The 26,985-nt window shown below is 36.7% G+C and overlaps 8 protein-coding genes across 9 annotated transcripts; 3 read left to right on the forward strand and 5 right to left on the reverse strand.

The window, feature by feature from the left end:
- Nucleotides 1-2,043: 2,043 nt before the first annotated feature.
- Nucleotides 2,044-6,954, reverse strand: LOC105679713 (bursicon). 2 transcript variants are annotated; one of them, XM_067361263.1, is made up of 5 exons: nucleotides 6,237-6,954; nucleotides 6,019-6,172; nucleotides 3,536-3,657; nucleotides 2,901-3,026; nucleotides 2,044-2,406 (listed from the first exon to the last, which is right to left on the reverse strand). In XM_067361263.1, the coding sequence occupies exons 1-5, from the start codon at nucleotides 6,480-6,482 to the stop codon at nucleotides 2,257-2,259; spliced, it is 798 nt and encodes a 265-aa protein (XP_067217364.1). In that variant the 5' UTR covers nucleotides 6,483-6,954; the 3' UTR covers nucleotides 2,044-2,256. The 2 variants fall into 2 exon arrangements, with proteins under 2 accessions (XP_067217364.1, XP_012235331.1); XM_012379908.2 differs by lacking the exons at nucleotides 6,019-6,172; nucleotides 6,237-6,954 and adding an exon at nucleotides 3,819-3,929 and having other exon boundaries at nucleotides 3,536-3,702.
- LOC105679708 (zinc finger CCCH domain-containing protein 10-like) lies at nucleotides 3,572-17,085 on the forward strand. The gene is made up of 4 exons (XM_012379900.2): nucleotides 3,572-3,711; nucleotides 13,789-14,459; nucleotides 14,794-15,091; nucleotides 15,190-17,085. The coding sequence occupies exons 2-4, from the start codon at nucleotides 13,894-13,896 to the stop codon at nucleotides 15,664-15,666; spliced, it is 1,341 nt and encodes a 446-aa protein (XP_012235323.2). The 5' UTR covers nucleotides 3,572-3,711; nucleotides 13,789-13,893; the 3' UTR covers nucleotides 15,667-17,085.
- LOC105679714 (Partner of Bursicon) lies at nucleotides 6,947-8,128 on the reverse strand. The gene is made up of 3 exons (XM_012379909.2): nucleotides 7,971-8,128; nucleotides 7,604-7,879; nucleotides 6,947-7,529 (listed from the first exon to the last, which is right to left on the reverse strand). Exons 2-3 carry the CDS (start codon nucleotides 7,827-7,829, stop codon nucleotides 6,985-6,987), a joined length of 771 nt encoding a protein of 256 aa, XP_012235332.2. The 5' UTR covers nucleotides 7,830-7,879; nucleotides 7,971-8,128; the 3' UTR covers nucleotides 6,947-6,984.
- On the forward strand, nucleotides 8,598-13,571 carry Slmap (Sarcolemma associated protein). Its single transcript, XM_012379899.2, has one exon. The coding sequence runs from the start codon at nucleotides 9,464-9,466 to the stop codon at nucleotides 11,870-11,872; it is 2,409 nt and encodes an 802-aa protein (XP_012235322.1). The 5' UTR covers nucleotides 8,598-9,463; the 3' UTR covers nucleotides 11,873-13,571.
- A 148-nt stretch (nucleotides 17,086-17,233) lies between the features above and the next one.
- Nucleotides 17,234-19,187, reverse strand: Dpck (Dephospho-CoA kinase). The gene is made up of 3 exons (XM_012379902.2): nucleotides 18,955-19,187; nucleotides 18,367-18,658; nucleotides 17,234-18,249 (listed from the first exon to the last, which is right to left on the reverse strand). Exons 1-3 carry the CDS (start codon nucleotides 19,064-19,066, stop codon nucleotides 17,949-17,951), a joined length of 705 nt encoding a protein of 234 aa, XP_012235325.1. The 5' UTR covers nucleotides 19,067-19,187; the 3' UTR covers nucleotides 17,234-17,948.
- Nucleotides 19,188-19,201: 14 nt separating this feature from the next.
- On the forward strand, nucleotides 19,202-21,522 carry cm (AP-3 complex subunit carmine). The gene is made up of 9 exons (XM_012379901.2): nucleotides 19,202-19,375; nucleotides 19,555-19,739; nucleotides 19,816-20,050; nucleotides 20,140-20,299; nucleotides 20,372-20,485; nucleotides 20,567-20,746; nucleotides 20,851-21,009; nucleotides 21,085-21,135; nucleotides 21,205-21,522. The coding sequence occupies exons 1-9, from the start codon at nucleotides 19,341-19,343 to the stop codon at nucleotides 21,337-21,339; spliced, it is 1,254 nt and encodes a 417-aa protein (XP_012235324.1). The 5' UTR covers nucleotides 19,202-19,340; the 3' UTR covers nucleotides 21,340-21,522.
- A 65-nt stretch (nucleotides 21,523-21,587) lies between these two features.
- Nucleotides 21,588-23,131, reverse strand: LOC105679664 (transcriptional adapter 1-like). Its single transcript, XM_012379822.2, has 6 exons — nucleotides 22,991-23,131; nucleotides 22,830-22,866; nucleotides 22,566-22,760; nucleotides 22,142-22,491; nucleotides 21,901-22,057; nucleotides 21,588-21,831 (listed from the first exon to the last, which is right to left on the reverse strand). Exons 1-6 carry the CDS (start codon nucleotides 23,059-23,061, stop codon nucleotides 21,703-21,705), a joined length of 939 nt encoding a protein of 312 aa, XP_012235245.1. The 5' UTR covers nucleotides 23,062-23,131; the 3' UTR covers nucleotides 21,588-21,702.
- On the reverse strand, nucleotides 22,992-26,710 carry Pgant35A (polypeptide N-acetylgalactosaminyltransferase 35A). The gene is made up of 7 exons (XM_012380109.2): nucleotides 26,552-26,710; nucleotides 26,089-26,413; nucleotides 25,325-26,006; nucleotides 25,077-25,194; nucleotides 24,509-24,997; nucleotides 24,310-24,441; nucleotides 22,992-24,081 (listed from the first exon to the last, which is right to left on the reverse strand). Exons 2-7 carry the CDS (start codon nucleotides 26,411-26,413, stop codon nucleotides 23,920-23,922), a joined length of 1,908 nt encoding a protein of 635 aa, XP_012235532.2. The 5' UTR covers nucleotides 26,552-26,710; the 3' UTR covers nucleotides 22,992-23,919.
- Nucleotides 26,711-26,985: the final 275 nt, after the last annotated feature.

Here is a 26,985-nt window from a genome sequence, read left to right on the forward strand (position 1 = left end):
ATCTCGATATACGTTCGTATATCGTATATAAAGGTATTTCTTTCTTGTTATATATTTATCAGAGAACATTCTGTTTATTTGAACGTCTGCTGTTATGACTGATTGCATGTTTTATATTGTTTCGAAAATATTCGCAATTTTTTTTCATGTTTCAAGTATATTTTTTAGTATATGAAACCAATAAATCTCTAAGATCAATTCTTCTCTAAATTAATCAAAAACATTGTTTTTTTAATACTTCAAATATCAATATAAATTATACAATTGACGTTTTAACAATGATGTTCAAATTAAAATTATTTGATGAATTTATGAGATATATCTTTTTAATGTTTAAAATATCGCAAGTATTTTGAGTCTTAAAAATTTGCCAACATTCTCGACAGATTATAAGTCGTTCAATAACTGCTCAGATTAACAATACCGGTAAATTTTGCAATCATTTATTTACTTATCCATATTATTTTAACATTTTTCTTGTATATAAATTAATGTTTTTTATATTTATATATGCATTTTAAGTACACATACGTAATATATTCATGCGTATTTTATGCGATACATCTCTAAAAACATTGTTCATGGATGTATTGTGTACAAAATGTGCATAAGTTACGTATGTAGCCCACTTTATAACCATAAATAAATATAAATTAGACTAATTTATATATGAATGAAGGAAAACTGTTGAAATGTTGAAAGAATTTCTCAGTAAATTATTAATCTGAACAGTTATTGAACGATTTATATTCTCTCGAGAATATTTGCAAATTTTCTCTTAAATACTTGTGATATTTTAAACATTAAAAAAAACAATGATCCACAAAATAGATCTTATCGAGAGATTTGTTGGTTTCGTATGCTAAAAAATACATTGGCGAAAATATACGTCGAACAATCTTTTCTGCTTTTGTAACCTAAAATAATCTGACATGACATCAAGGTCTCATTTTAGAAATGTGAATCGGTGCATTATATTATTGACGGTGCATATGACAACAGGCATATAACTTTTCAATAATATCTCAATATATATAGCTTCTCTCTATATATATATTGTTTATATAAATATATATTGTTCAAATGTTTAGTATTCCTTTTCAAGTTGTTCATTTTTGTAGCAGTGAAACTTGCTGCGAATGCAGCACAGTCTTTTTTTTTTTTGTTAAACTAAGTTAAAGAATTTAGATAAACCTCTTTTTCTTTTGGAATTACGACTCGACTGAAACTTTATTAAAATTATTGATATATTTCGTAAATAGCGGCAGTTTGAAGTAACTGAGATTTTCTTTAATCCAATTTTTCTTTCTTTTCTCTCTTTTCGCGATTAAATAGAATTGAAATTGTACGACTCTTAGCTGCTATGTACGAAGAGATGGAGAATTGGGAAAAGTTAATAACGAATGAATGTCGCGAGAATGGCTGTGTAAGATTCATATGAATGGTACGTATGTGGTGCACTTATGAACCACATGCAAATATAAAATACATTAATTTATATATAAATAAAAGAAAATGTTAAAATATGTGGATAAGTGCGGATAATGACTAAAAAAGTAAGGAGTTATCATTTGTAAATAATTGAACGAGACTGTAAACTGGAAGCAGGTATGAATCACAGAGGTTACGGACGCTGGAGCTTGTCTCTCGCAATGTTGCATACGACACAACGTGTGCGACGACACATTGCGTTGAAACACATTTTTCTCACGTATGAACACGCACATATATCGCTATATACACTCGTATATCTGCGTGTACTTACGTACGTATAGATTTACATATACATAATATAAATAAAAATATCGCTAAGGACTCGGATGACACACTTCGCATAGGTACACACACACACACTTATACATACGTACATATAAGCCATATCTATAAAAAAATAAAAAAAAAAAAGAACTCCATGACAAACCGTTGTTAATTATTCTTGCCGCTCATTGAACACGATTGGGCGAAAATAAATCGTAACTCGTCGCAATAAAACTTTTCTTTCGGTTTACGAGGAAAAAAATATTCCTGAAAGAACTATACGCATTGCATATATTTAAATTTATTACAGCCTCGATTGTGTTTCGATTCAACTTGGGGAATTAACATGGCACGTTTGAGAATTTTTGCACGTTTCATTATTTTTTTCTTTTTTCACAACACCGAGCGATTAAACGCAGAGATTTAGTCGCGTTTTACATATCAATATGCGATATAATTTTGACGAGAGAAAAAATTTATATATGTGGAAAAAGATACTCATTGCAAGCCGGAGGATCTTCTAAAATGTGCGGATGTTGTGAACGGTCCCTCATCGGCGAATCCCGCGATCTCCTGAGGGACTATCGCGTATTCCTCCACGCTGGTGCACGGTCTGCACATACATTCCAGCGGCGCCTTGGTGATTACCTGGTGGAACAGATACAACGGCATACAACGGCATACAACGTATTTTGAACTTTCGTGTTGACGCGGCGAGCTATTGCAAATCATATTTCGCGTCCGCGATTTATGTTGCGTTATTGTGAGTTCACATGCCGCGTGTATAAATTTCTCAATAAGAGATAAACACCTTTTTATTTCGAGCAATTGAAAGGAAATAAGAAGAACTTTGCACTCGCAGGCGCATACTAAATTGCCTTCGATTCGCTTTTCCATTTTGAAGCCAGCACCACGCTTGTTATTCACTTTTCGCGTACGTTTACCGACTTCTGATTGGTCCGCGGTCGGTCACATACGAAAACAATATGGCCGTGCGAAACTCGTGGTGGCGGAGGCTTCGCTGTTGTACTTTGAGCGAGCGGTCGGTGAAAAAATAGAGTGTTTGAGGCGAAACATTTACACCGCGTGATTTTGACGGCCGATCTACGAGCGACAGCGAATACGAACGTGAGAAGTCTCACCTTCCGGAACTTCTTCTCCCCTGGCTTCGCTCGCGGACAGAACAGGGACACACTAGCCTCTCTCTCGCCGCTCTCTTGACAACACATGCAGCTTCTCTCCATTTGCCACATTTTGGACCCGGACACCTGTGTGTGCCGACAAGCCGGATAAAACGTATCGTAAACTCAAACGCGTTATGTTATCTCTTCTTATTGTCTCGTTGCATTAAAAAAAAAAACGAAATAATTAACTCTGTCAAACGTCAAACGTGATACAATTCAGCGATATTCTATCAGTTGCAATTATTGTCTCTATCGTTAATGTATGCGTGTGTATATTTTTCATGTGTATGCATACATCGCACGCTTGAAACTTTTCTATCATGTGAAGATTTGTAAAGTGCATATTTACATAGTTTTGGAAATACTTGTATAGGGTATACTTTGTGAGTATTTATTGTAATATTCATTTCTCATCACTATATTAATGTTAATTACTTTTCAAAAAACTTTCAAACAGTACTGTCCATAGAATCTTGCTAATTTGTGTATTGTTTGTTACAACGTATTGTAATTTATGAAATTATTATTTGAAACGGAGCTTTATTGTCAGATACATACTTTTTGTGAGATTATTGCTGATTCGTATATCTTACTTGTAGGTAACTGCTGCAACGTCCTCTGCATGCGTAACTGGGAATTGGCTTTGGAACACAACCTGGATATTCAAGGAAGTGTATCACTCGTGTCGCCTGACATTCGTCAACTCCAACAATTGCTTGTACGCTCTCGGACAACAGGCATATCAGGAATCCATTAATCACTGTACGCAGTAAGTAGATATCTTATTATTATTATATTTTACATACAATTGCAAGAAAAGCTGAGAGAAAATTAGTTTTATTTTATAAATGTACGCCCAAACGTTAATTTATTCACCGAGGTAACAGAAGAACTTGCTTCTTGGGCGATACATTGCCTTCTCTTCTTAGTACTTTACTGTGCTTGTAAGCCCTACGTCTTGAGCTTTTATACACTATAGGTGGCCATGTTTTCCCCCTTCTTTTGGTCATTACATTTTAACAGAAATTCCTAATACATGTGTACTTACATGTATAAGAAATGTACATAAGAAAATGCTTTCTGAATTTATATACATTGGATCTTATTTTTTTATAAGTAAACAATTTGACAATATTTAAAGATCTGATATATATTTTTATATAAAAAGCTAAGGTGCTATATATATATTAATTCATATATATATTATCAATATATATATTAATTCTATCTTTGATAGAACATTTTCCACTATGTATTAACATAGTGTGATGCAACATTTATTACTTAATATAACTATTTAGGAAGAAATAAGTTTTTGCATGAAATTGTATTGTTTGAATATATATTATTATTTTCATAAGACATATTATATGAAAATGTCTTGTCAGAGCAATACTTTTTATTTACAAATCAATTTTTGCTGAATTTTTTTTTCAGGAATTTTTCATAGCAAAAACATTCAATGAAGATTGATTTCTTATAATCTGATTTCTTATAATCTATTTGAAAAGAAACGATTGACTTGCACATCTTTATTTTTTAATACATTTTAGTTTAGATTTTTTACAATAAAATTCTATAATTTAGAATTAAATTACGCAAATATTTGAAATATCGCAAAAAGCATGATGAAAGCTTTGTGCACAAATTGTTGTTAAAGGAAATATTCACCAAAATATGAAATAACAGTATAAATGAAAAAAATGTATAATGAATACATTGCACAACATATTTATTTTAATAATTAAACATTTACTTATTCAGCTTAACAAAACTGACTTTTTTTTTATTTGTGTGCAAAATTTCTAGGTAAAAGAAATGTCTTATCAAAAATTGAAATAATTTTTTTATATTAAAATTTAATTAAACCTTATATTTTCTAACCATTTTTCAAATTTTAACATTAAATGGAAAATTGGTAAGAACAAAGCAAGTCGAAATTTTAAAGTTAAAGTTAGTAATTGAACTTTTATGTCTTTTTGTCCACTGGCTTATTCATACATTACTTCAAAAGTTTAAAAATGAGGAATTTTTCAAATAAAATAAATTATTAGGAGCATAAAGAGCCAAATACGTCGGATCTTGGTGCGAAAAGTCATATAGACAAATTAAAAACATATACAAAAACAAACGTTTCGACCTGACATCAGGCCTTCTTCAATGTGACAAAGTCGCATGAACTAAAAGTCGCACGCAATAATATAATTGAATTGATAGATAATTGAATTATAAATTATGTGTTAATCAGCGCATAAGATAGAACGCAGTCAGCAGATTTAAAATTGTAATAAAATCATATCCAAAGTAATAACCAAAACGTAAAGAACTGACTGAAACGGAAGAGTCAATCGTAGAAGAAACATCTTGGTCAGAGATTAAAATGTTAGTTAGTTTACTAAGAAGGCCTGATGTCAGGTCGAAACGTTTGTTTTTGTATATGTTTTTAATTTGATTATACGACTTTTCGCACTAAGATCCGGCGTATTTGGCTCTTTATTCTTCTGACAATTTATTTTATTTGATTTATATCATTTGAGCCTGTATATATTTCTTATTTTTTAAATTACGCTAGCGTTACATTATGAGGAATTTTTGTTTTTAATAAAACGTATTATATAATGAGTATGTTACATGTGCTATATCGATAGGTGTGGATAAAAACTTAAAATATATTATAACTGTTTATTCATATGAATTCCATATTTATATATTTTACCTCAAAGTATGTAATGATATACAAACATAATTTACATGCATTTAGAACATGTGTATGTTCTACGTGGATAAATTCATATTTGCAATGTTTAAAAGAAATTAATTTCTGACATGAAGTGCTTATCACGGATAAAAATGCGTACGTGTGCATGCGTGAAGTAGTTATTATCGGGGCTATAAATAGATCTCATGTTGTAAATATATCGGAAAAATTATTTATTTTTATCGTGATTATACAATATCCTCATTCTTGTCTATCTATCAATATAATTGTTACATAATAAGCTGTAGGTTAACTTATGAGAAGGAATTTATAATTTTCATTTCTACAATCGTCGCTGCTTTTATCTCGCAAGGTCGCCACATTTAATACATTTACATTCGGCGGGTTCTCGTATCTTAATTTCCATTATCTCGTCATCCGTGCCTTCCAGCCTGATTCCATATGCGTCGTAACAATGATTTAAGACGACAAATCTTTCCTTCAGATAACTCTCACGACAGCAGTAGCACTCCTGTTTCCAACAAATATAAATATAATTTATAAAAATAATTTCAATTTAACGACGACAAACTTACTTTTGCAAAGCCTGTAGTGGTGACAACGCTTGGCTGCACTTGCGAGTTACAAAAACCTTCGCATTTGGTGACCGCTACGTCGCCGCTACATGTTCTTCTTAAACGTCCTATCTCGTCGTTCTCTTCCTTAGTAATATGCACTTCTGACTGCAGGGTCTCGCAGCTCTCGTCGTCTATTTCTATTTCAGCATCGCTGATCGTAGCATAAACCGCGAGAATTAACAGGGACTTCGATGCTATCAACATTATAGTGTCGATTTATCTGTGGAAGAGTCGCCGTAAAAGTTTCCGAGCAAAATGAAAGAAGCGAAAATCAAACGGATGCTTTTATAGGTAATTTCCCCCTTTTTCCGTTGAGTGTAAAAGCCAGGGGTCGCGATGATCCCCCGCTGCTTTAATAGCAAAGTTCAACTAGGGCTGGAGATTGAGGTAACAAGTCTCTTGTTCTTAGGGTTGCGCGGCGCTCGACTTTTCCTCGCGCGAGACATTATTTTTTGCGATATTTTGCATCGCACAGTTAATGGCTTTTTTATGTCTCGTGGACGCAGCAGGTGACTGCGTTTAAGTAATGCAATTTACCTAGAATTCCCGCACGCGCACGTTAATGTCTCCATCGTGTTTCGTGGTATACTTTTAGTACAATCGACAAAGCCGGAATAAATGTTTTCGACGACGTGAAAGATTTGTTGATATCAATTTTTCGTAGACAGTAAAGATAGTATTGTTGCAAATGTCGAAGTTTACGCAGTCAGTGGTCGTTTCGTGTACTTCCCGGACAGCTATCTCTTAAATCGTCTTCGTCGTCGAATCTCGTTCCGCACCAGATGCAGTAATAGTATTTCTTTCTTAAATATCCAGTGAGAATGTCAAGTTTTTCTAGATTGCTGAGAAGCTCGTCGTCCATATCGCTTGCGTCATCATCGTCGTCAGCTTCCTTTTCTTCTGTTTCTTCTTTTTCTTCTATGACTTGTGGCCAAAACCAAGATTCTTGAGGTTCTTCGATTTTTTCTTTAGTATCCAATTCTTGACATACTTTTTGGCTCTTGTATAAATCGATCTTTTGTAGCTGTTCGGTTTTTTCTTGTGCTATCCTGCTACGGAAATCCTTCGTATCCATATTATCTAATTTTGCATTCGCGTTCTTGCGATTATACGACTCCTTCTTTTTTAATGTTTTGCCTAAACCTTGTCTATCCGCTTTTACTTCTACAGGAATTGGTTCAACTATTCCTGATTGAGACTTGCCTATGCCTTGACCAGGTTTATATCCCATTTTCATCAGCATTGAAAAACCTGGAAATGAGATAAATAGACATAAATGATTTTCCTTTTAGAATAAATACTATGTGTTTATATCAAATATAAACCTTTATTTGCACTGGTGATGGCAGATGATAAGCCTTCCTCTCTTTTTTCTGCTTCAACCACTCGTATTGATTTGTTTTGCTCTTTCATCTTCGATTCAATCTCAGCTCTTTTCTTCATTAGTGCAAATTCTCTCTTGTCAGCGTGTCTGTATATAAGACTCGATGAAACCTGCTTTTCAGAGCCTTGTAGAAATTTATCAGACATGTAGTCCTCGTCGTCTGACATTTTTTTTCGAGTGGAGTTAACAGTTGTGTAGAAAAGTGTTTTGTAAAACACTGTGAACAGAATAATTAGTTTTATTATAAGATTTATTAAGTTTTTAGTAGTAGAATGTACAAATCATTATTTTCATGGACGATGTAATACCTCAAAGATTCTTCTTGTTGGTAATAGATTTCCTAATCGTTTATTTGATAAAAATGTTATTTTTAAATGAAAAAAAAACTATATTTTGCACATGATATATGACGCGTACTCTTTTAAGTTATTAGGTTATGTTGAAAAGGCAAAGGTTACTGGAGAGGTTATATATTAGCCGTGTTGGAAACGTTGATTCCTGTAAATTTTCAGAAGCAAAGTCTCCTGTATCATATGAGAATGAGAAATGTGAAATTGATCACTTTAATTAAAATATTCTTATAACTTATATACTGTCGTCGCTTTTTTACAACAATTTAGCATGCATCACATTTGAATGTGCTATACATCGATGTTGATCGATATAAAATCGTTTTGTTAAAACAACCGAGGAGAGATCATACGTTGCGATATTTTATTCTCTTTTCTCCTATACTTATATATAGCCGCGAGCTCACTGTGACATTTGTCCGTCTATTAACGTCACGGACATTAAAGATGCAATTTATACCAGCTTCCTTATATAAGTACTACGCCGTGCGATGTATAAAAAGTATAGCCCTATAATAGATGACTCTTTATTTTTTTTCCGGACTTTCGCAGTCGTGATATATTTATACATCTGCCTGTGCGCATCGCAAGGCAGGTAGGTAGGTAAGGTAGGGTAAGGCAAGGCAGGTGACGCCGCGCCGTCCCACGGCGCCTGTGGCAGTAGTGGAACGCGGAACTGAAACTTGCTCTGAATCGACGGAACGTGGACCATTGTATTTTCCACGGAGGCCGTACGTCGTCCGTGCGCAATATTTTCTCGTACGATCGCGAGAGTCGCGCAATACCGTCGGCGATTCGCCTCGGTTATCGCCCGTCGCGACGCATCGCACCGCGCCGTGCACCGAGATCGTCGGAAACGGCGGCAGCAGCAGCAGCAGTTGAAACTTCGCGAGCGAAGTGACGCGCTGACGAATGGAACGGCACGGGCGAAATTACGTGACAGCGTAACTCACGACGTTACTTGGCCCGACGTTGAGACGTCTCGTGAGACGAGTGGACGCATCCCGCGTGTCTCGGCCGAGCCGCGACCCGATCTTGGAAGGTCGAATCGATCCGAGCTCGGTTCGTTCTCCTCGGCCGGGCCCCCGCGAACGCTGGCCCGAGCGCGGACATTTCCAGTGCACCGAGAAAATTTCTACGACGAAAATAAAGGTGATCCCGTGGGGGAGTGACGGGCGTGTTCAGTGATATTATCGTTGAGGGAAGCATGCCGAACGCAGTGTCGTCACGCCTCGTCGCGTCGGCCAACGGGTCGCGAAAGGTCACGGCGCGATCCTCGTGACCGAGCTCGAGGCTCGTGAGCGCACTCATGTGTTTCATCGGTAACGTGAAGCGGCGATCTCGACATTAGAGACTCCTCGTGTACGCCTCGATTGCTGATATAATTTTTAGCGCTGACGACGATCAGTCGGGAAGAGACTTATCCTCGAATATTCACTCATTCCTCGGCTATGGTTGTAGCTAGCAGCGGTGGGTGGGTACAAAATGCCAGTTCGCCCGCCGGGCAGAACAACAACAACAATAACAACAACAATAATTCCAACCTGAGCCCGCAGAACAACGCGCAGAATAACAAGATGACTGCCAAAGGCGTCCTGATCTGCCGGGACAATTCGCATCCGTTCCAGGAGCGCACATTGACCTTGGAGCAGCCGGTGAAGATCGGGCGTTCAGTGGCGAGAGCGAGGGCTGCCGCGAACAATGCGATCTTCGATTGCAAAGTATTGTCCAGGAATCACGCGCTGCTCTGGTACTCGTCTGGTAAGTTTTACCTGCAGGACACGTGCAGCAGCAACGGTACGTTCGTCAACAATCAGAGGCTCAGTGCCTCTGGGTTGGAGTCAACGCCGAAAGAAGTGTGCTCCGGAGACATAGTGCAATTCGGCGTGGACGTCGTGGAAAGTACAAAGAAGGTCACCCACGGGTGCATAGTGGCGACATTGAAGCTGTATCTGCCGGACGGTAAGGAGGCTAAAGCAAGCCTAAGCACCTCCGTCAGCTCGCCCGCCGGAAATGTGTCTCTGGAAGATCTCTATAAGCTTAATCAAGTGATGCAGGAGGCTTCAAGACGCGAGAAAGCCTTGTACTCTAAACTGGGTTACTTGCAGCAGCTGGTGGAGAACACTCGGAAGGCCGCTAACCAGTCGTGGAAGGCGTTGATCGCGGAGGATCGTCTGCTATCGTGGGTGGTGACAGTCGAGAATCAATTGGCAGTCTATTCCAAGAATTACACCGAGGACAAGATCAGGAACGAGTTAGCGAAGCTTCAGGATGAAAAGGCGCAATATCAGAACGCCGCCAAGGAGGCGTTGCAGAAGGTTCTGCAGGAGAAGCTGGAGGTCACACAGAGATTGGTGCAACTGGAGGGACGTCTGAACGAAACGGAGGAGGAATGCCAGAGTTTGCACAACGTAGCCAAGTACACTCAAACGGAGCTCCAGGAGCTCAGCGCCAAGTACGCGGAAACGCAGAAGAAACTGCAGGAGACGACGAACAAACTCTTGGAGAGCGAGGACAAGGTGAAGGACGTGTTGCTAATCGCCGAGCAGGAGAAGCAGGATCTCGCGAAGCGGCTCGACGATAAGTCGAGAATCGAGAAGAATTTATGGGCGAGACTGTGCGCTTCGCGATTGGATTCGGTGAACATCTACAAGCAGATCACTGCCCTGAGAAATTACACGCAAACCCTGCAGGACATGAATCTGAAGCTGGAAGGAGTGGAGAATTTCGACTCGAAGGGCTACGAGGATCCCATTGAGGCTATAAACACGATTCTCAACAAATTGAACTCCATTCACGTCGACAATATCGAGATAGACGACATCAATCTTTATTCGTCCAAAACCGAGCAGGATAATCAGATAAATTCGCCGGATGTGGATTTGAAGCAGCTCAAGTCCGACTCGTCCTTCACCAAGGATCAACTGGATGACTCGCAGATGACGGACGACAATCTCACGGAGTACATCCTGCCACCGCCGCTGTCCAGGAGAACCTTGGTCAACGGCAGCCTGGCGAGTTTGGACAACGGTGACACGAACGCGGACTCTGACACGAACTCGGAGGCGACCGACGACACGTGCAGTATTAACGATGATACGAGTGAAAAGTCTGTTATAGAGAATAAGAAGGAGGACCTGAGCATCATGGAGGAAGCGTCGAAAGAGACGTCGGCGCGCGGTAAAATGGAGATTCTCTACATCAATGCCAAAGCCGAGCTAGCGGAGGCGTATTACGAGCCAACGGAACAAAGCGCCGAAGACTATGACGCGACGGAGATCGCGCTGGAAGAAGCGATCAAGACGCCGATCAACGTTTCCGTCGTCGACGCTGCGACCAAGCCGGGTCGGGACGAAGTGACCGGGCACGGCCGGGCACCGGACGGCGAGGACCGCGCGGAGGTGGATTACATCAAGACCCTGAAGCCCGTTGTGAAGAACGACGCGATGCAGCAAGCACTTCACTCCAGGGATTACATACTGCAGACGTTCATCGGCTCTCTCGACTCCCTGCGCGGCGAGGACAGTCTCGAGGCGCAGCAGATAGTGAAGCGTGAGCTGGAGGAGCTGAAGGACTGGCTGATCCGCGAGCCGTGCGACGTCGTCATCGACAAGCTGAAGGAGCTGTACTACCGCGCGAAAAACGACACGCAGCGGATGCAGGAAGTGAACGAGGAGCTGGTGATGGTGAAGGAAAAGTACAACGCGTTCGTCGAGGAGAAGGCGGAACTGTCGAAGAAGTACACGACCCTCAAGGCGCAGTGCGGCGATCTGCTGGGCGCGAGTTACGCCATACCGATACACTACGTGGCACCGATCGCGATCATGCTGCTGTGGATGCTGTGGGAGAAACTGTTCTAATTCGTTCCCCTTCCGCGTCTCTGACACATATATTCCTTTCCGTACGTGTACATACAAAAGCGCACCGCGCGACAAATGGTTTTGCCTTTCGTTTTCCGTTCGTTCTTTCGATAATATGTCGAGCGCAAAACTAACGTCTCGTTAATTGTTTCGCCGATGGCGGATTGAGCACAAATAATGCGTAAATGTCGATGCAATTGAATGTTTTTTATACGAACAAAAGCTAAGAATTGTATATATATATATTGATATTTGTTTAATTTTTCAATCCGGGGATAATAGAGATATTTCTCCTAATCAATTCCGATATTGAGTACGATCGTTATCGCGTTACTTACGCTTTATAAAGCTGGAGCGTGATCAAAGGGGGTGGCAATAAGGAGAATCGTTTATGCAAATATATCACGTATGTATATGGAAACAAGGGCTCTCTAGGGGAGGTAAAAGGTAGGCTGAAGGTGAAATGTAGGTACGATACCACGTAAAATGTTCAACATGCTGCCAAGTTACTGAGTATCATATCTTATAATATGGCTCAAATCCGATTTACAATACGTGTTTCGTTTTGTACGTTTCGTTTGTTCGAAGATGATGTTGTTTCTAGCATGGCATGCTCTGAAGATTTGAATACGTACCCTTTCGCTGCGACTATATAGAATTTACGAGTAACACTCTCGCAGCGCACACTTCCCATCTTTTTTTCTAAACTTTCTTCATATCGTTTGTATATAAATAATTGTAGAAAGCGAACTCTCGCGCGCGTAACGATTACATACTCCAAACATAATCACCATTCGAGTTAAGTAACATGCTTTTTTAAACTCTTTAGTTGAGGGCGACTTTAGAGTGTTGAGAATGACTTTGAGAGTGAGTAAAGAGAGAGTGAGAGAGAGGGAGAGAGAGTATGTGTGTATGTGTGTGAAAGAGAGAGAAGGTTGATCGTCGCATTCATATATATTAGTATGCATATATTATATGTTACAGCGTTACTCTCGCGTCTCTTCTAATCATAAGCCCATTTATTCTCGAGCGGCAATTAATCGCGAAACGCATCGTAATGCGGTGAAATCTTAGATCCTCCAACTTGGTTGCACGATGATGACGCTTTGATCATTTCTTTCCTTCGTATATGGGTAGCGTGACAATATAGGATCATATTTGTTTGAGCCTAACAAATAATAAATAAGCGAAATGTATTTACTTCTTGAAAAAGGAAAGGAAAAAAAAAAAAAAGATAATGAGAATTTCTCAGCACTTCAATACCGTTCTATCGATTCTACCATGGAATGGCCTTGATATCACTTATCGTCTTAATGCGAGAAAATCCGATATAATCGTAGTTTTCTATTAATTCTTTTGATACGAACCTGACGTGAAAACAAAAATTGACAGTATTTTCTTAATTCGTTAGTTTAATTAGAGAGTGCCATCGCTCGTAGCATACGTCTACTTTTACCGCATTAGATAATGGATCATTGTGTGTCGCGATGAACAAAAGAAGGTGTGCGTGAGATTTTCCAAAAAAACATGCTTGCTCGCAGGCGCGCTTATTTGGCGGATTGGGCACGCGCGTCAAATTATCAAAGTAAATATGGTAAATAAATGCTGTACATAGAAATTGTTGATATAATCTTACTACCGATGTAATAGTCATTATACAAAAAGGGAAAAAAATAAAGATAAAAATTAACTTAATTAATCAAGGTGTACATTTTTTTATAATTTTCCCGCAATAACCTATTATTTGCGTAAGAATGTATTGCAGGTACGAGAGTAGAGCATAAATTTAACAGTTTATTTCGCGCTTTCCAGATGGCGAGCGATTTGTCGAGAACGAAGTTGAGCACAGCTTCACTCTTTCTCCCGAACGAAGCTGACAATAAACTAATGAATCCATCGTTATCTCTTTTATTTAGGGACGTACGCGTGGTAATCGTGCTTAGTCGGATCGCCGGAGTTGATCGAAGGATATCAACGACGACGAGGACGACGTTGGGACGTACGGTCGCTATGCTCCATCGATGAGAAAACTGAAGAGAAGGTTGGACAACGGAACGACGGGCGTATCAGGACAGACGAGCGATATGGCGGGCGGATTGAATACGAGCGCGACGGACACTTCCGACACGGCGAACCGAATCTGCAGAGACTTCCTGAGAAACGTGTGCCATCGAGGGAAGCGCTGCAAGTATCTGCACGAGCGTTCCGAGGACGATCCCGTGGAGGAGTACACCTTCTGCCACGACTTTCAGAACGGCATGTGCAACTGGCCGGGCTGCAAGTTTCTCCACTGCACGGAGAGCGAGGAGAAGCGTTTCCGGGCGACCGGCGAACTGCCGCCTCACGTCCTCAATCGCACCAAGAACAGTAACAGCGACAAGTCGGAGTTTCCGTTGTGCAAGGACTTCATTAAAGGCAGCTGCCTGAGAACGAACTGCAAGTTCAGACACTGGAAGAAGGAGGAGCCGCAGCATAACCTGATATCGCCGTCGCATCACAATGCGTCCAGGCCGCAGCACAATTTCAACGGCACCAGCAACGGCGGCAGCGTCGGCGGCGACAACCGCAGATTCGAGGAAGACAGAAAGTGAGCATCGTAATTGAACAGCTTTGTTTTTTGCTACATAAGTAAATGTAAACTTTAAAGTTATGTAATGGTTCTATAATGACAAAAAAAAGACTAACAAAGAAACTATAAGAATCAAAGCGCGGATGTCGAGGCGCAACAATTTTTTATCATCAATCAATAGAGTAGTGATATAGATAGGGTTTTGTAAATTCTGAAAGAAAAATTCTTATAGTTTTTTCGTTGTGTATAAATTTGAAATTTTACGGAGATTTCTCAACATTTTATATGATAATTATTCGCGGTAAAAAATCGAATCTGAAGGAGGATTAAAGTTTTTGTTTTATAAATGCAGTTTTCACTGGCCAATGGAGGATCAGCATAACAACTTGATTGCCAACAACGGCGGCTACAACACATCGTCGCAGCCAACCGATTACATAGGACCGCCGGAACCGAAGAGGCGAATAGTGTCGGGCGAGACCGTCGTCCACTTCGAGGCCTCTCCATTGGTGGGTCAGCAGCACGCCACTCAACCGGCGGTCACGCCGAGTTACTACTACCCCGTGATACCGCGTAATGAAGCAAGGGCGATCGTACTGGAGGACGAGAACGTACTGTTGAGGAAGAAAATAGACGAATTGAAGAAGCAGGTAAATTAAAGTGAAAACCCCGCAATATAGAAGTACACAAATGTCGCGGGATATCCATTTAATTTCCATCATACATGATATATTATTTTGATTTTCAGGTGAGCGATCTCACGGCAACGAATGAATTCCTGCTGGATCAAAACGCCCAGCTGAGAATGTCGGGCAAGCGGCCGGCGAACGTGACGGCGGTGACAGTCCCGGCGGTCACGATTACGAATACGGTGCCGCCGTCGCAAGCGCCGACGGTGCCGCAGCAAATGGTTAACGCGGCCGTGGCCGCGGGCACTCTTCGAACGGTCACCGCCAGCGTGGCCACCGTTCCTGTGAGCATCGCGACTGTAGCACCCGTCTCTATCGCGGCCGTCTCGATGGCGCCGGTCTCGATACCGCCGCCGATCGTCACCATGGCTCAACAAACGATCTCGATGAGTGGCTCCGGGCCGCCTCAAGCGGCTAATCAGCAACCACCTAACACGCAGCAGCCTGCTAGCTTACCTCTGTCAATATCCGGCCCAACCGCGCCTCTCGTTTCTTATCCCATCATGACTCAAGAACTTAGGCCTGTCTTGCAGTAAGTTGCGCTCCAAAGGTAGAGGAAACACTTGTATCTAATAAGATATGTGTACATTACACTATGTAGGCAAGTTAAGGATATAATGCGCGTCCATCTTCCAAGTAAATATTTTCTTTCATAAGTATATCCAAGAAACGGAGACACCAGCGGCTGTGGAATGATATGTCACCGCCGTGAACGAAAACGTTTATTAATGTAATTAATCTTAAATATCTTGACACTCTCTACTCTGTTATTTACCGCGAAGACCAGTAGAGCGTATCGCGAAGAATATCGATTCTAGCTTCGTTTCTTGCACACATACTCTTATAAGATTGATCTTATCTGTGACAGGAAAAAAAAAATTCATTATTTTCCTCTGTAGGTAGTATGTAATTAGGAATATACAAATGATTAATTACATAATCGTCGACGATGCCGGCAAATATGTCCAAAGTGTGCATAGTTTTAGAATAATAGAAATGACAATCCATAATTCAAAAGAATAGTTACATCATGGCATTACAGTCCTTCCATGTTCTTTTCTTTTTTTCTGTTTTGATCGCATCACAGTATATATAGGCTGCGTTCCGAAATTCACTGCCAGTACTGAAAATCTGCAGTTTACGTTACGTAATATTGTAGATTTTCAGTACTGGCGGTGAATTTCGGAACGCAGCCATAGTGTCATTATTCTCACTTTTGCATAAAGTTTAATTGAAATTTTACTAATAGGCAAGTGAGAGACAAAAATGGTAAGAAAGCATAAGTAACAGGTAATTAAATTAAATATGAGTTACTACGTTAAAAAAATAAGTACAAAGAAAAATAATTATATATATATAAAGATAGTATATCTTAAGAAAATATATATAAAGGAATATATAGTATATATCTTAAGAAAAGTATCTAACGGAAGGATTCGCGCGCGCACTACTTCGAGCCGATTTCACAGAACCTTGTACGCGATGCTGTACATAGTATTTCGTTGCTACTTTATTTACGCGAAAGAAATTTTATACTTCCATTTTTAATAAGCAATTTGATTATTTACAAATTAATACTTCAATTAAGTACTTATTACGGTTCTTTGCCGATTTCTATGATTTACTTAAGCAAGCAGCTGTTCTGTTAGGCTACTAAAGTATAAAAGCAATGAAAAATTCATACGTGGCCCACGATCTACAAGCGCATTAATCATACGCAGTGTTACTGCAGTGCGAGAAATGCGTTGCAAACCAAATGGGCGTACACCTAATTTCGCGATCTTGTTATTAGTCACGACTTGATATACTTGTATATATTTTGCGATAATTAGTCTTAAGAAATTGAGCACTACGTACTCGTGTATTTTATATATGCATACAAATGTATAATTACGTATAAATTTATGTTAAAGAGCACTTTATTAAAAAAAAAAAGAAAAAAACGAAAAGATAAATGTGGTGGTGTGTGTTTTTATCTTCTAGTTTTTAGAAGCGCAAGAACTTCTATATGAATAATTAAGTTATACATAAAAATTATCGATTTCATTATTTCGATAATAAAAAGATGTATAAAAAGGAAATGCTATAGAGTAGACAGTCGAATTAGTAGCCAAATATCCATTTTTTCGTTTATTATTGAATGCCGTTATACATCCGGTTTAATAAATGCTTCAACTAATTACATGACACTCTCACGAACACACATTTTTGATATAGATGATACAAAGAACTGCAACTAAATGTAATTCGTTTTAACGATCAGAATTATTTAATTGGTTGCGAACGATCATCTCTCTATTTTTCCGCTTTATGTCTCTTTCTGTCTTATTGATCGCGTGGGGCAGATTGTTCTCGTTACTCTCGTTCTATATTAATATAATTTTTTATTGCGCAGTATACATGCACTTTGCAGGCATACATACATGTACACGAAGTACACGCACATGACACACGATGTATATTTCTGTACATTTCTTTGCTCAATTACATATAAAACAATAGCTATATAGCGCTTTACAAAGAAATGGTTGTACGCAAATGGAACGTTATTACAATTTGCACATGCTTAAAATATGCATGAATATCTCATTTTCGCGTAAGAAAATTGATTTTTATTGCACGTATTAATTCTTTCAAAAATTATTGCTACACTTGTAATAACCATTACCGCGATTTAACGAATGTTATTATCTATTTTTCTCTATCTTGTATTTCTATAACTAAATCACTTTTATATCACTATGCAACCACAATTAATAACTAATAAGGAAACAAATGCTTACTCGTCTACACCGGTTTACTCCAATAGGACATAATTTTATGTTGCTGCGGACAATCTAGAACTTCTGTTTTTCAACCAGTATGCGCCAGCTAACAGTATGGTACAACAAAATCCTGCTATAACACGCAACTTCCAATGATGCTTGGAGGATCGTAATACATTAATTACTTTTACGGTCTGTTCTCTAGTATCTTTTATACTGCTTGAATTCTCAATTACAAAATTCGCCATCTCTGCTTTCTTATCCAAGGACATCTGTACGGTTATCCTTTGTTTTGCTTTAGCTTCTGTAAATCCACTGCGTTCCATTAATCGTTGTAACTGAAGATCCTCCTCACTAGAATCAATAAACAAGATGCAAATAATTTACAGAAATGGGAACTAAAATTTATATACTCTACAGTCTTGATAATATATCATTTTGGTGACAATATTGTTTGAGATTTATATTTACCATGTTACAACTATAATTTTGTGCAAGTAATTCAACATGTGTCCTGTCTCAAAAAGCAATGGCAAATCCAAGACTATGAATGCATAACCTTGTAAGAGGTATTTAATAGTTTGCCAATATATTTCTTTATATATAGGAGGATGCGTGATAGCATTAAGTTTCTTCCTATTTTCAACATCGTTAAAGATTAAATCGCCAAGTTTTGCTCTGTCCAAGTAGTTGGTATCCAAAAACACATCTGGACCAAATTCTTTTTTTATCTTATGCCACGCTGGTTTTCCTGGTTCAACAACTGCAAATATACATTACATACATTGTTTTCTATCATTTCTATTATTTTTTTTTTCAAAGTATATACACAAAAAGCATTAAATATAAATTTAATATATATTCCATTTAGTAATAGAATATACTATACTTTTTAATGTAAATCACTGAGCAAACACATTGGAGAACGAAAAAAATATGATATTAATATAAATGTTATTTAACAAATAAAAGTACACAAGAAATATAACGCGTTGACAAAGTGATATTCAAAATATATTTTTTTGAAGGCTGACAGTACCAAAAGCAAAATATCTTAACCTTTTCGAGCGATTAAATCAGCATCTATAACAGGAATACCATACTCGCGAAATACAGCGGCGACTGTGCTTTTTCCTGTGGCTATGCCACCTGTTAATCCGACCAGATACATCTCAAAAAGGTATATATTTTACACAATTAATATCGACAAAAAAAGTCATTAAACAGACATGACTTGCCAGCATTACTTGTTGAAGTGAGAGATCGAATCATACCGCTAGATGCCGGTAGCATGGTAGCAACTGGCCCGCTCTCTACTCCCCCAGCATGGCGTAAGAGTGGTTGATGTGTACAATATTTTTCGATCATTTGTTATATATCAATGTGTGTGCGGTCACATCACGTAGCTTAAGTTTTTCTCCAAACGTATATCATACATTGCGAAAATGATACACAGTCTTTTTATTATAAATTCCTCGGGGTAAGTGTCAAAGCAAACTGTCATAAACTTGACAGATTGACAGTTTACAGACATCAGCTCTCGCTTGTATGGAATAATAAATGTTCTCTATCGCTGTTAATTAAAATTTTAACATTTAAGCGCATTACTGAATGATTACATGGCATTTTGTTCTAACGATCTTCTGCATATGTTTGCAGAGATGTCTTCATGGAAAAACATTGGAAGAGTGCGGTTGCACGTTCACTTTGCGACTATTTCTTCGATCAACAACGAAGGGTTCTGTCCCCTGAAGACACTCCACCAGTGATAGCAACTCCACATCATTATCTTATTAGTATATATCGTTGTAACATGTTCTTTGTGGCGGTATGCATGACAGAAGGTAAGCTTGGTTTGATAAATTGTATCATTTAATTGTATGATTCTCACAAGATAATATTATAAATATTCTTTTTCAGTTCCACCATTGTTTGTCATTGAATTCTTACATAGGGTAGTAGACACCTTTGAGGACTATTTCAACGAATGTACAGAAACAATCATAAAGGAGAATTATGTGGTTGTGTATGAATTATTAGACGAGATGTTGGATAATGGTTTTCCACTGGCCACAGAGTCCAATATATTGAAGGAATTGATCAAACCACCCAACATTTTGCGCACCATAGCGAACACTGTTACAGGAAAATCTAAGTAATTATACATCAGTATGATTTGCACATTTATATGAATTTATGCAAAAATTTGTTTCACACATTTTTTAATTATAACAATAATTGTAGTGTCAGTGCAATTCTACCGAGTGGACAACTGTCTAATGTTCCTTGGAGGCGTACGGGAGTGAAATATACCAACAATGAGGCTTACTTTGATGTTGTCGAGGAAGTGGATGCAATTATTGATCGAACTGGAGCGACGGTATTTGCAGAAATTCAAGGCTACGTATGTGTTTGCAGTTAATTTTCAAACTATTCTATAATATTAAGTATATTAATTATGTAATTAACTTTTTAGATTGATTGTTGTATAAAATTAAGCGGTATGCCAGATCTCACGCTTTCATTCATGAATCCAAGATTATTTGACGACGTTAGCTTTCATCCCTGTGTTCGATTCAAAAGATGGGAGGTATGCATTAGAAAAATATGTAACGTATATGTATTATCTAATTTATACAAGAATGAATTTCCAGTTTATATTTTGTTTCAGTCGGAAAGAATACTTTCTTTTATTCCACCTGACGGCAACTTCCGCTTGCTTTCATATCATATAGGATCACAAAGTATTGTAGCAATTCCGATATATGTAAGACACAACATTAGTTTAAAAGAACCAGGAGGTGGCAGATTAGATATAACTGTCGGACCGAAACAAACTATTGGCAGAACGGTGAGTTATCTTTGCTAAGATTGAAAGTTTATTGCTATCATTATCATTATCTCATTATTATTACTATTACTATTATTATTACTATCATTAGAAATACTGTACAGGTTGAAAATGTGACTCTCGAAATTCCCATGCCGAAAATAGTATTAAATTGCACTCTGACTCCAAATCAAGGAAAATATTCGTTCGATCCTGTCAGTAAGGTACTGCTATGGGACATTGGAAGGATTGATGTTTCCAAATTACCAAATCTTAGAGGATCGGTAAGATAATCGCAATTTATTGAAAAATATATATCTAATAATTATGTAATAACGCTGGAAAATTTTTTATTCTAGATTACGATACAAAACTCAGCAACTGTTACTGAATCCAATCCTGCGATTAATGTATGTATAATATATATAATTATAGTATGGAATTTTTTTTTAATTAAACATTTGATTTCTTAATTTCAGGTGCATTTTACGATCAATCAATTAGCGGTATCTGGACTGAAGGTAAATCGATTAGACATGTATGGCGAAAAGTACAAGCCGTTCAAAGGTGTCAAGTACATTACTAAAGCTGGCAAATTTCAAATAAGAATGTAAATACAATATACAAGATTATAAAAGAAAAATTATCCTTTATATGTCATATTAGCATATATGCTTTATTATTTAAATATATAAATGAATTTATAAGCATGTTATATTTACACAATATTAAAAAAAATATAATTTGCAATAATTCTGTATAAAAATAATAAAAGGAGTAATGTAGAATTAAGAAAACTTTAAATATTTTAATTGAAATATGCCTTTCATATTTTGTATCTTTTGAAAAAAGAAATCAGATGTGATATGTAATTTGAATAGGTTTATTTTAATAATTTAGTTTGATAAACAATTATTACATAAAAAAAGAAAACATTGAAACTATAATAGAAATTATTCGTATGTAAAGTTCTCTTTTTATGTTGAAGAATGTAATAATAATTTTCTTGCCTCCAGATCTTCCCATGTTGGATGAGTAGCATACGTATACAGTCGCTCCATATTTGTAGCATATATTGTGTGATTATTAACAAGATTCTTATAAATCTGGAAAAATTAAACCCATCAAAAAACGTATTACATATTGATTACATCAGCAGATTTCTCTATTGTTACCTTTAATGCGTGTTGCAAGTCAGCTGTGCTAACTGGTTTTAATGGAGGGCGGGGTATTTGTGTAGAACAAGCATATGCAAAAGCAGTAGCTTGTTCAGCCTCTTCGAAAAACGGTTTTGATACAGGAACTTGGAAATGTTCTATTACTTCTGTCGGCCTATGTTTTTAAGATATTAAAATATTTTTAAATTATATACATAACTTTAAAATTAATGTTTGTAACTCTCTTTCTCTCTCTTACCCAAAATTGTATGGTGTTATATGTATAGAGTTTCTTTTCCATGAACTAGGTACTGGTTCTCCTATATTATAAATAAAGGAGTTCTCCCGGACGGCATATCCTTTCCTTTGTGTAAAGATTGCAGTGAGTATATTTTTTAAAAAAATTTGTGTTGCAGCTATGACAATATGTGCAGTGTTTTCTTCAGCTCCATCCATATTATTTTCCCATGCAGCGAGCATTAATCGAGCTAGTACAAAAGTCCGATCTGGTAATACAAGTTCTTGAGCACTAGAACGATTAGCACCTATAGGTTCATCTCCGACAGGCGAAGAAGTTTGACTGAGTACTTCCACGTACATATCTGCTGGCTGTTAAAGAAACAATTCAAATTGTTATATTATTAATGTCAGAATGCAATGTCACAATTAACGTGTTTACAAACCTCAAAATTAGATTTATCTGTTCTGTATTTGCGTTTTAATCTCCTCTCCTTTGAATCTCTGTCTACCTTAAAAGTTGGCGTGACGGCTAACCCACGAACTTTATTAAAAAGACATAGCAGAAATTCATTATGCAAACGCACTTGGTCTTCTGTCATAAGAGTACGTGCTTCGCTATCAAATTCTTCCTTTGTGGTCTGAAATATCAGTTTCATAAATAATGTGCAAAATGTACCAGATGAGATCTAATTCAAAAATTTAAGTACCTTCATTTGAAACCATAGCTTCATTTTTTCAAAATATCTATTAAAGAGAAATAAATATTAAAAACAGTTTTAAAGATATAATTATAAAATGATTCATATTAATTCTAATAAATTAGTATTACTTCTTAATTTCAATCTTTATATGAATTAAAAATACTTACACTTTAGCGTTGTCACCAAGCGATGCTACGAGATTCTTTTTAGCTAAACTTAATTCTTTTGAAGTAGTCATTCTTGCTAATTATTGCAATTGCTTTTCTTTTCTTTACCGCGTATTATTGTTTTGATAGATCAGAATAGGTTAGTTTCAATTATTTTCATGTCATCTTTAACCTAAGAGAAAAGCATAAAGCAAGACTATCAACTTTAGCAGCCAAAGAACGCTCTATCGCGTTCGTTTCAGCGGCCAGAAGACGCCTAATCGCGTCCTCAATTCCAGCGAAAAATTATAAGTTATTACAAGTTTACTTATAACTATTATAAGTATAAATGTGTAACTATTATACGTAAATTATTATTATATTTATTAATGTCAAATTCTAGAAATAAATTACACAAAATTAATATTTATAATAAATATATTTTACAAAATTTTTTAAATAAAATTACATCAATATAAATACGTTTTAAAGTATAATTTTACAAAATTTGAGCATGTTTCAGTAGGCTCTTATTTGCTTAAAAACATAATACAGAGAGCATTTGTTATAACAAATTAAAAGTAATAAATATAAATTTTCTAAAATTATTAAAAATAGATAAAAACTTTACATCTACTTGTATATAAGAAATAGCAAATGTATAATAAAAATTTTTTTTCCTATATACACAGTATTAAACAGATATTCAATATTTTATATAATTGTTCTTACTATACATTTATAATACTTTCAATTGTTTTAGAGTTATGCTTAGATAGTTTCTTATTGTTTCTAGTATAATTAAAATTCGAGATATGCATATGAAATATGGAATATTCTATATCTAATTATAATCATGTGTATGTGAGATATATACAACTTATCTACCATTTCCTTCCAAGCCAATCTTCATAGTTATTCTTTCTATTTTTACGCCCCTTCTTTTTACGTCATCTAATTTCTTTCGATGGAATTTTTGAACGGATAAGATCCCAGGTTATCAGCGAAGTGTTTAATTTTGTGCATAAATCCATGATAACCTGAGCATTCCTTGCATCACGAATCACTCCTAAGCAAGTTCCTGCTGCCATGTTGTAGATAGGTGTACCACTCTATATTAAAAATATTAAAAATTCTCAATAAATACGGATTGTAAGCAACGATTACTTCAATAAATTTAAATAACTAATAAATACTCGCATTAAAAAAGTAACAATATTTCGTATATTAATCGCTGTGCGAAAAGAAAGGAAAACTCAAATCTGAACGATCTGAACTGAAGAATCTTACGATTATTAACACAGTCGTTTAAAAGTTGATACAACAATAGAAAAACTTACAATACGCTTATGACGCCAATCCTGATTTCCACGCATTTCGTGACACTTTCCAAGCTTCGGTATCTTCTCGGCTCCTTCCATGCAAAGCATTTGGCCAAGCACTAGTTCGTTTTTATCCGTCTCGTACCACATCTGTAAAATATAAATTATTCGCAAAGTAATAAAATTCTTATTCTTTAACAGCATATTTAATGCTTACCTGTGATTTAATTCTTAAACAAGGCATCAAGAAAAGTTTTGAGCCTTTAGTTTTGATGTCCTTTTCGCTCTGAATGCAAAGTACAGAATTTGAAAGTCTAATTTGGTATTGATCGGTATAATTTCTTTTTCTCGAGTGCCAAGGCTGCATCGGTCTGTGGTCAAGTTTGGCCCATTTATCCTTCAGTCGTTTTTCATTGTCATCTGGCAGTGTTAACTCGGGATAAACTACTTTTAAATACCAGTCGAAAGTCTTGCATTTTAATTTGCGACGTAAAGCTAATCGTTCTGAAATGTCGCCATAGTTAATTGTTTTGACATTTTTCAAGAAGTAATCCTTGTATTCATCCATCCATACATGCGCAACGCGCAAGGAATTCTTTAACATCGTATCGTGCGGATCATCCGAGCCGTATGGCCGTCGTCTTCTAAATACGTGGCCCACCCGTGAACAGGGAAGTAGCTCGATACTACCGCCGCACATCCATATCTAAAAAAAAACATTGATAATATTACGTATACAGCAAAATAGATTTGGAAAGAGAAGAAAAAATATTGTAAATTTTTACTCGAAATGATATTTCAAGATTTTCTCCACCCCAAACGTCCATTCCAGTGTCATATTCTCCCATTTTTGTAAAATATTCTCTGTCAATAGCGAATAATCCTCCGGCCATTGTTGGCGATCTATTTGTTAATGAAATATATTCATTTACTTTAGAGATATCGATAAATATTCATTTTATAGATATGAAGAAGTGTATTATATGAGTATTGATTAAATATATTTATACATACAATAAAAAAACTGTCTTACTTGATAGGCTTTACAAAATCATCGTCGTGTTTTAATGTTCCAATCGGCAGATTATCCCATTTAAAGTGAAGGCCCCAGTTAAACCCGCCTCTCACCAACGGGCTGGCAGTATATTGGAATGTGTCCGCGTTTATGATATCAATTATTGGCATCGATACAATGGTCCTCGAAAAAGCAATTCTTGAAATAAGCGGCTCTATCCACATCTCGTTTACTTCTATATGACTATCCAAAAAGACTAAAACTTCGCCGGTTGCTTTTCTCGCTCCGAACACTCGCGCTCTGATCAAACCTTCTCTCTTGTCCGTCTTAAATAATCGCACTCTAGCGTCAAAATTGTTCTTAATATATACTTTTAGCTTTTCATGTAACACACTGCTGTCACTGTAATCGTTCACCAGAATAATCTCATGTAGTAGCGTCACCGGTGTTCTCTCCATCACAGAGTGTAAAGATCTCAATAACGTCGTGTAATGCTCATTGTAGAAACAAATAATTATACTAGCATTTGGCAGATTGGCAGGATATTTTTGTGCCCGACATAACTTATGCCTGGTATCCGGTATATTTCTTCTTATGCTAAGATTGTCTGATATCAGAACATTGAAGGCATAATTTTTGTATCCCTCGTCTCTCTTTCTTTGATCTTCCAGATTTTTCACCATGCCTAATTCATCCAAATCTATTGCAATATTCACTTAATTAGATCCGTAAATAAGAAAACTTATCTGATATTAATCTTAAATATATCCAGAATGTAATACCTTGATCTAAGGTTACCGCAGGCTTCACTGGAACAGGTTGCAACTGCTGCAGAAGTAATTCATTGCTCCTGTAATCTTTATTGCTCTTCAAGTTATAGGCTTTTTTACCGACTAAAGCTTCATCGCGAGGAATGACGACATTGTCACGTAACATAAACTCTTTGTCATTGTTTTCTCCACGAATATAAATGCCAGGTGATAGCATTGTGGGATTAGCAGTGATGGTGTTTTGTGACAATCTTGAATAAAGATACAGGCTAAACGCCCACGTCAGAGAAGCTATCACTATTCCCGAGAGAAACGACACGTATCTTGTAGACATCATCTGTTAAAAAGAATGAACAGAGAATAAGAATAAAGAAAATCAATGATTTTTCGATTATTTTTAGAGTAACAATTAATTTTTACATTCGAGTCTAATACAAGATGCAAAGATAAATTTCATTAAAAAACAAATACTTACTGTAAATTATAATTTGATTGCAATATGCAATTTTCAGATATTCAAATAAATTATTCAAATAATTTCGTCGAAATACATCTCGCGGGAATAGCGATCTCCAATTGACAGCCGGTTGCACTCGTTGCACTATACTGTCATCTTTATAATTGTAGTCATGTGACAGGAAAAGGCATTATGGCGTTTTTCCGCTAAATTTAAACGATTCTTCTCCTGTTAGATAACTTGTTTTATGAAACATCGAGAATATTGTTTTACTTAATTAAATGTTTGCATATATACATACATCTTCAACATTTTTTACAAATATTTAATCAATTATCATTTAATAATCGTTATTCAGGACTTACGTCTATTAAGTAGACTTTAATCTTTATTATTTATTAAATATACAAACAAGATAAAAAGATAATATTATAAATATCATTATATCTTTA

The sequence above is a fragment of the Linepithema humile genome, chromosome 1 (genome assembly GCF_040581485.1).
Source record: "Linepithema humile isolate Giens D197 chromosome 1, Lhum_UNIL_v1.0, whole genome shotgun sequence".
Lineage (NCBI taxonomy): Eukaryota > Metazoa > Arthropoda > Insecta > Hymenoptera > Formicidae > Linepithema > Linepithema humile.

Excerpts from the sequence above, each read along its gene's own strand:
- LOC105679713 (XM_067361263.1), bottom strand. The coding sequence starts at position 6,482 with ATGTTGATAGCATCGAAGTCCCTGTTAATTCTCGCGGTTTATGCTACG. Across the intron at positions 6,173-6,236 it reads CCACTACAGGCTTTGCAAAA|GAGTGCTACTGCTGTCGTGA; the intron begins GTAAGTTTGTCG and ends TGTTGGAAACAG. Across the intron at positions 3,027-3,535 it reads GTTGCAGCAGTTACCTACAA|GTGTCCGGGTCCAAAATGTG; the intron begins GTAAGATATACG and ends CGGCACACACAG.
- LOC105679714 (XM_012379909.2), bottom strand. The coding sequence starts at position 7,829 with ATGTCAGACGACGAGGACTACATGTCTGATAAATTTCTACAAGGCTCT. Across the intron at positions 7,530-7,603 it reads CATCACCAGTGCAAATAAAG|GTTTTTCAATGCTGATGAAA; the intron begins GTTTATATTTGA and ends TCTCATTTCCAG.
- Slmap (XM_012379899.2), top strand. The coding sequence starts at position 9,464 with ATGGTTGTAGCTAGCAGCGGTGGGTGGGTACAAAATGCCAGTTCGCCC.
- LOC105679708 (XM_012379900.2), top strand. The coding sequence starts at position 13,894 with ATGAGAAAACTGAAGAGAAGGTTGGACAACGGAACGACGGGCGTATCA. Across the intron at positions 14,460-14,793 it reads AGATTCGAGGAAGACAGAAA|TTTTCACTGGCCAATGGAGG; the intron begins GTGAGCATCGTA and ends TTATAAATGCAG. Across the intron at positions 15,092-15,189 it reads TAGACGAATTGAAGAAGCAG|GTGAGCGATCTCACGGCAAC; the intron begins GTAAATTAAAGT and ends TTTGATTTTCAG.
- Dpck (XM_012379902.2), bottom strand. The coding sequence starts at position 19,066 with ATGTATCTGGTCGGATTAACAGGTGGCATAGCCACAGGAAAAAGCACA. Across the intron at positions 18,659-18,954 it reads TGATTTAATCGCTCGAAAAG|TTGTTGAACCAGGAAAACCA; the intron begins GTTAAGATATTT and ends GTATATTTGCAG. Across the intron at positions 18,250-18,366 it reads AAAATTATAGTTGTAACATG|TGAGGAGGATCTTCAGTTAC; the intron begins GTAAATATAAAT and ends TATTGATTCTAG.
- cm (XM_012379901.2), top strand. The coding sequence starts at position 19,341 with ATGATACACAGTCTTTTTATTATAAATTCCTCGGG. Across the intron at positions 19,740-19,815 it reads GGCGGTATGCATGACAGAAG|TTCCACCATTGTTTGTCATT; the intron begins GTAAGCTTGGTT and ends ATTCTTTTTCAG. Across the intron at positions 20,051-20,139 it reads ACTGTTACAGGAAAATCTAA|TGTCAGTGCAATTCTACCGA; the intron begins GTAATTATACAT and ends CAATAATTGTAG.
- LOC105679664 (XM_012379822.2), bottom strand. The coding sequence starts at position 23,061 with ATGACTACTTCAAAAGAATTAAGTTTAGCTAAAAAGAATCTCGTAGCA. Across the intron at positions 22,761-22,829 it reads AGCTATGGTTTCAAATGAAG|ACCACAAAGGAAGAATTTGA; the intron begins GTACTTAAATTT and ends CTGATATTTCAG. Across the intron at positions 21,832-21,900 it reads ACTTGCAACACGCATTAAAG|ATTTATAAGAATCTTGTTAA; the intron begins GTAACAATAGAG and ends TAATTTTTCCAG.
- Pgant35A (XM_012380109.2), bottom strand. The coding sequence starts at position 26,413 with ATGATGTCTACAAGATACGTGTCGTTTCTCTCGGGAATAGTGATAGCT. Across the intron at positions 25,195-25,324 it reads GATTTTGTAAAGCCTATCAA|ATCGCCAACAATGGCCGGAG; the intron begins GTAAGACAGTTT and ends ATTAACAAATAG. Across the intron at positions 24,442-24,508 it reads GTTTAAGAATTAAATCACAG|ATGTGGTACGAGACGGATAA; the intron begins GTAAGCATTAAA and ends TATATTTTACAG.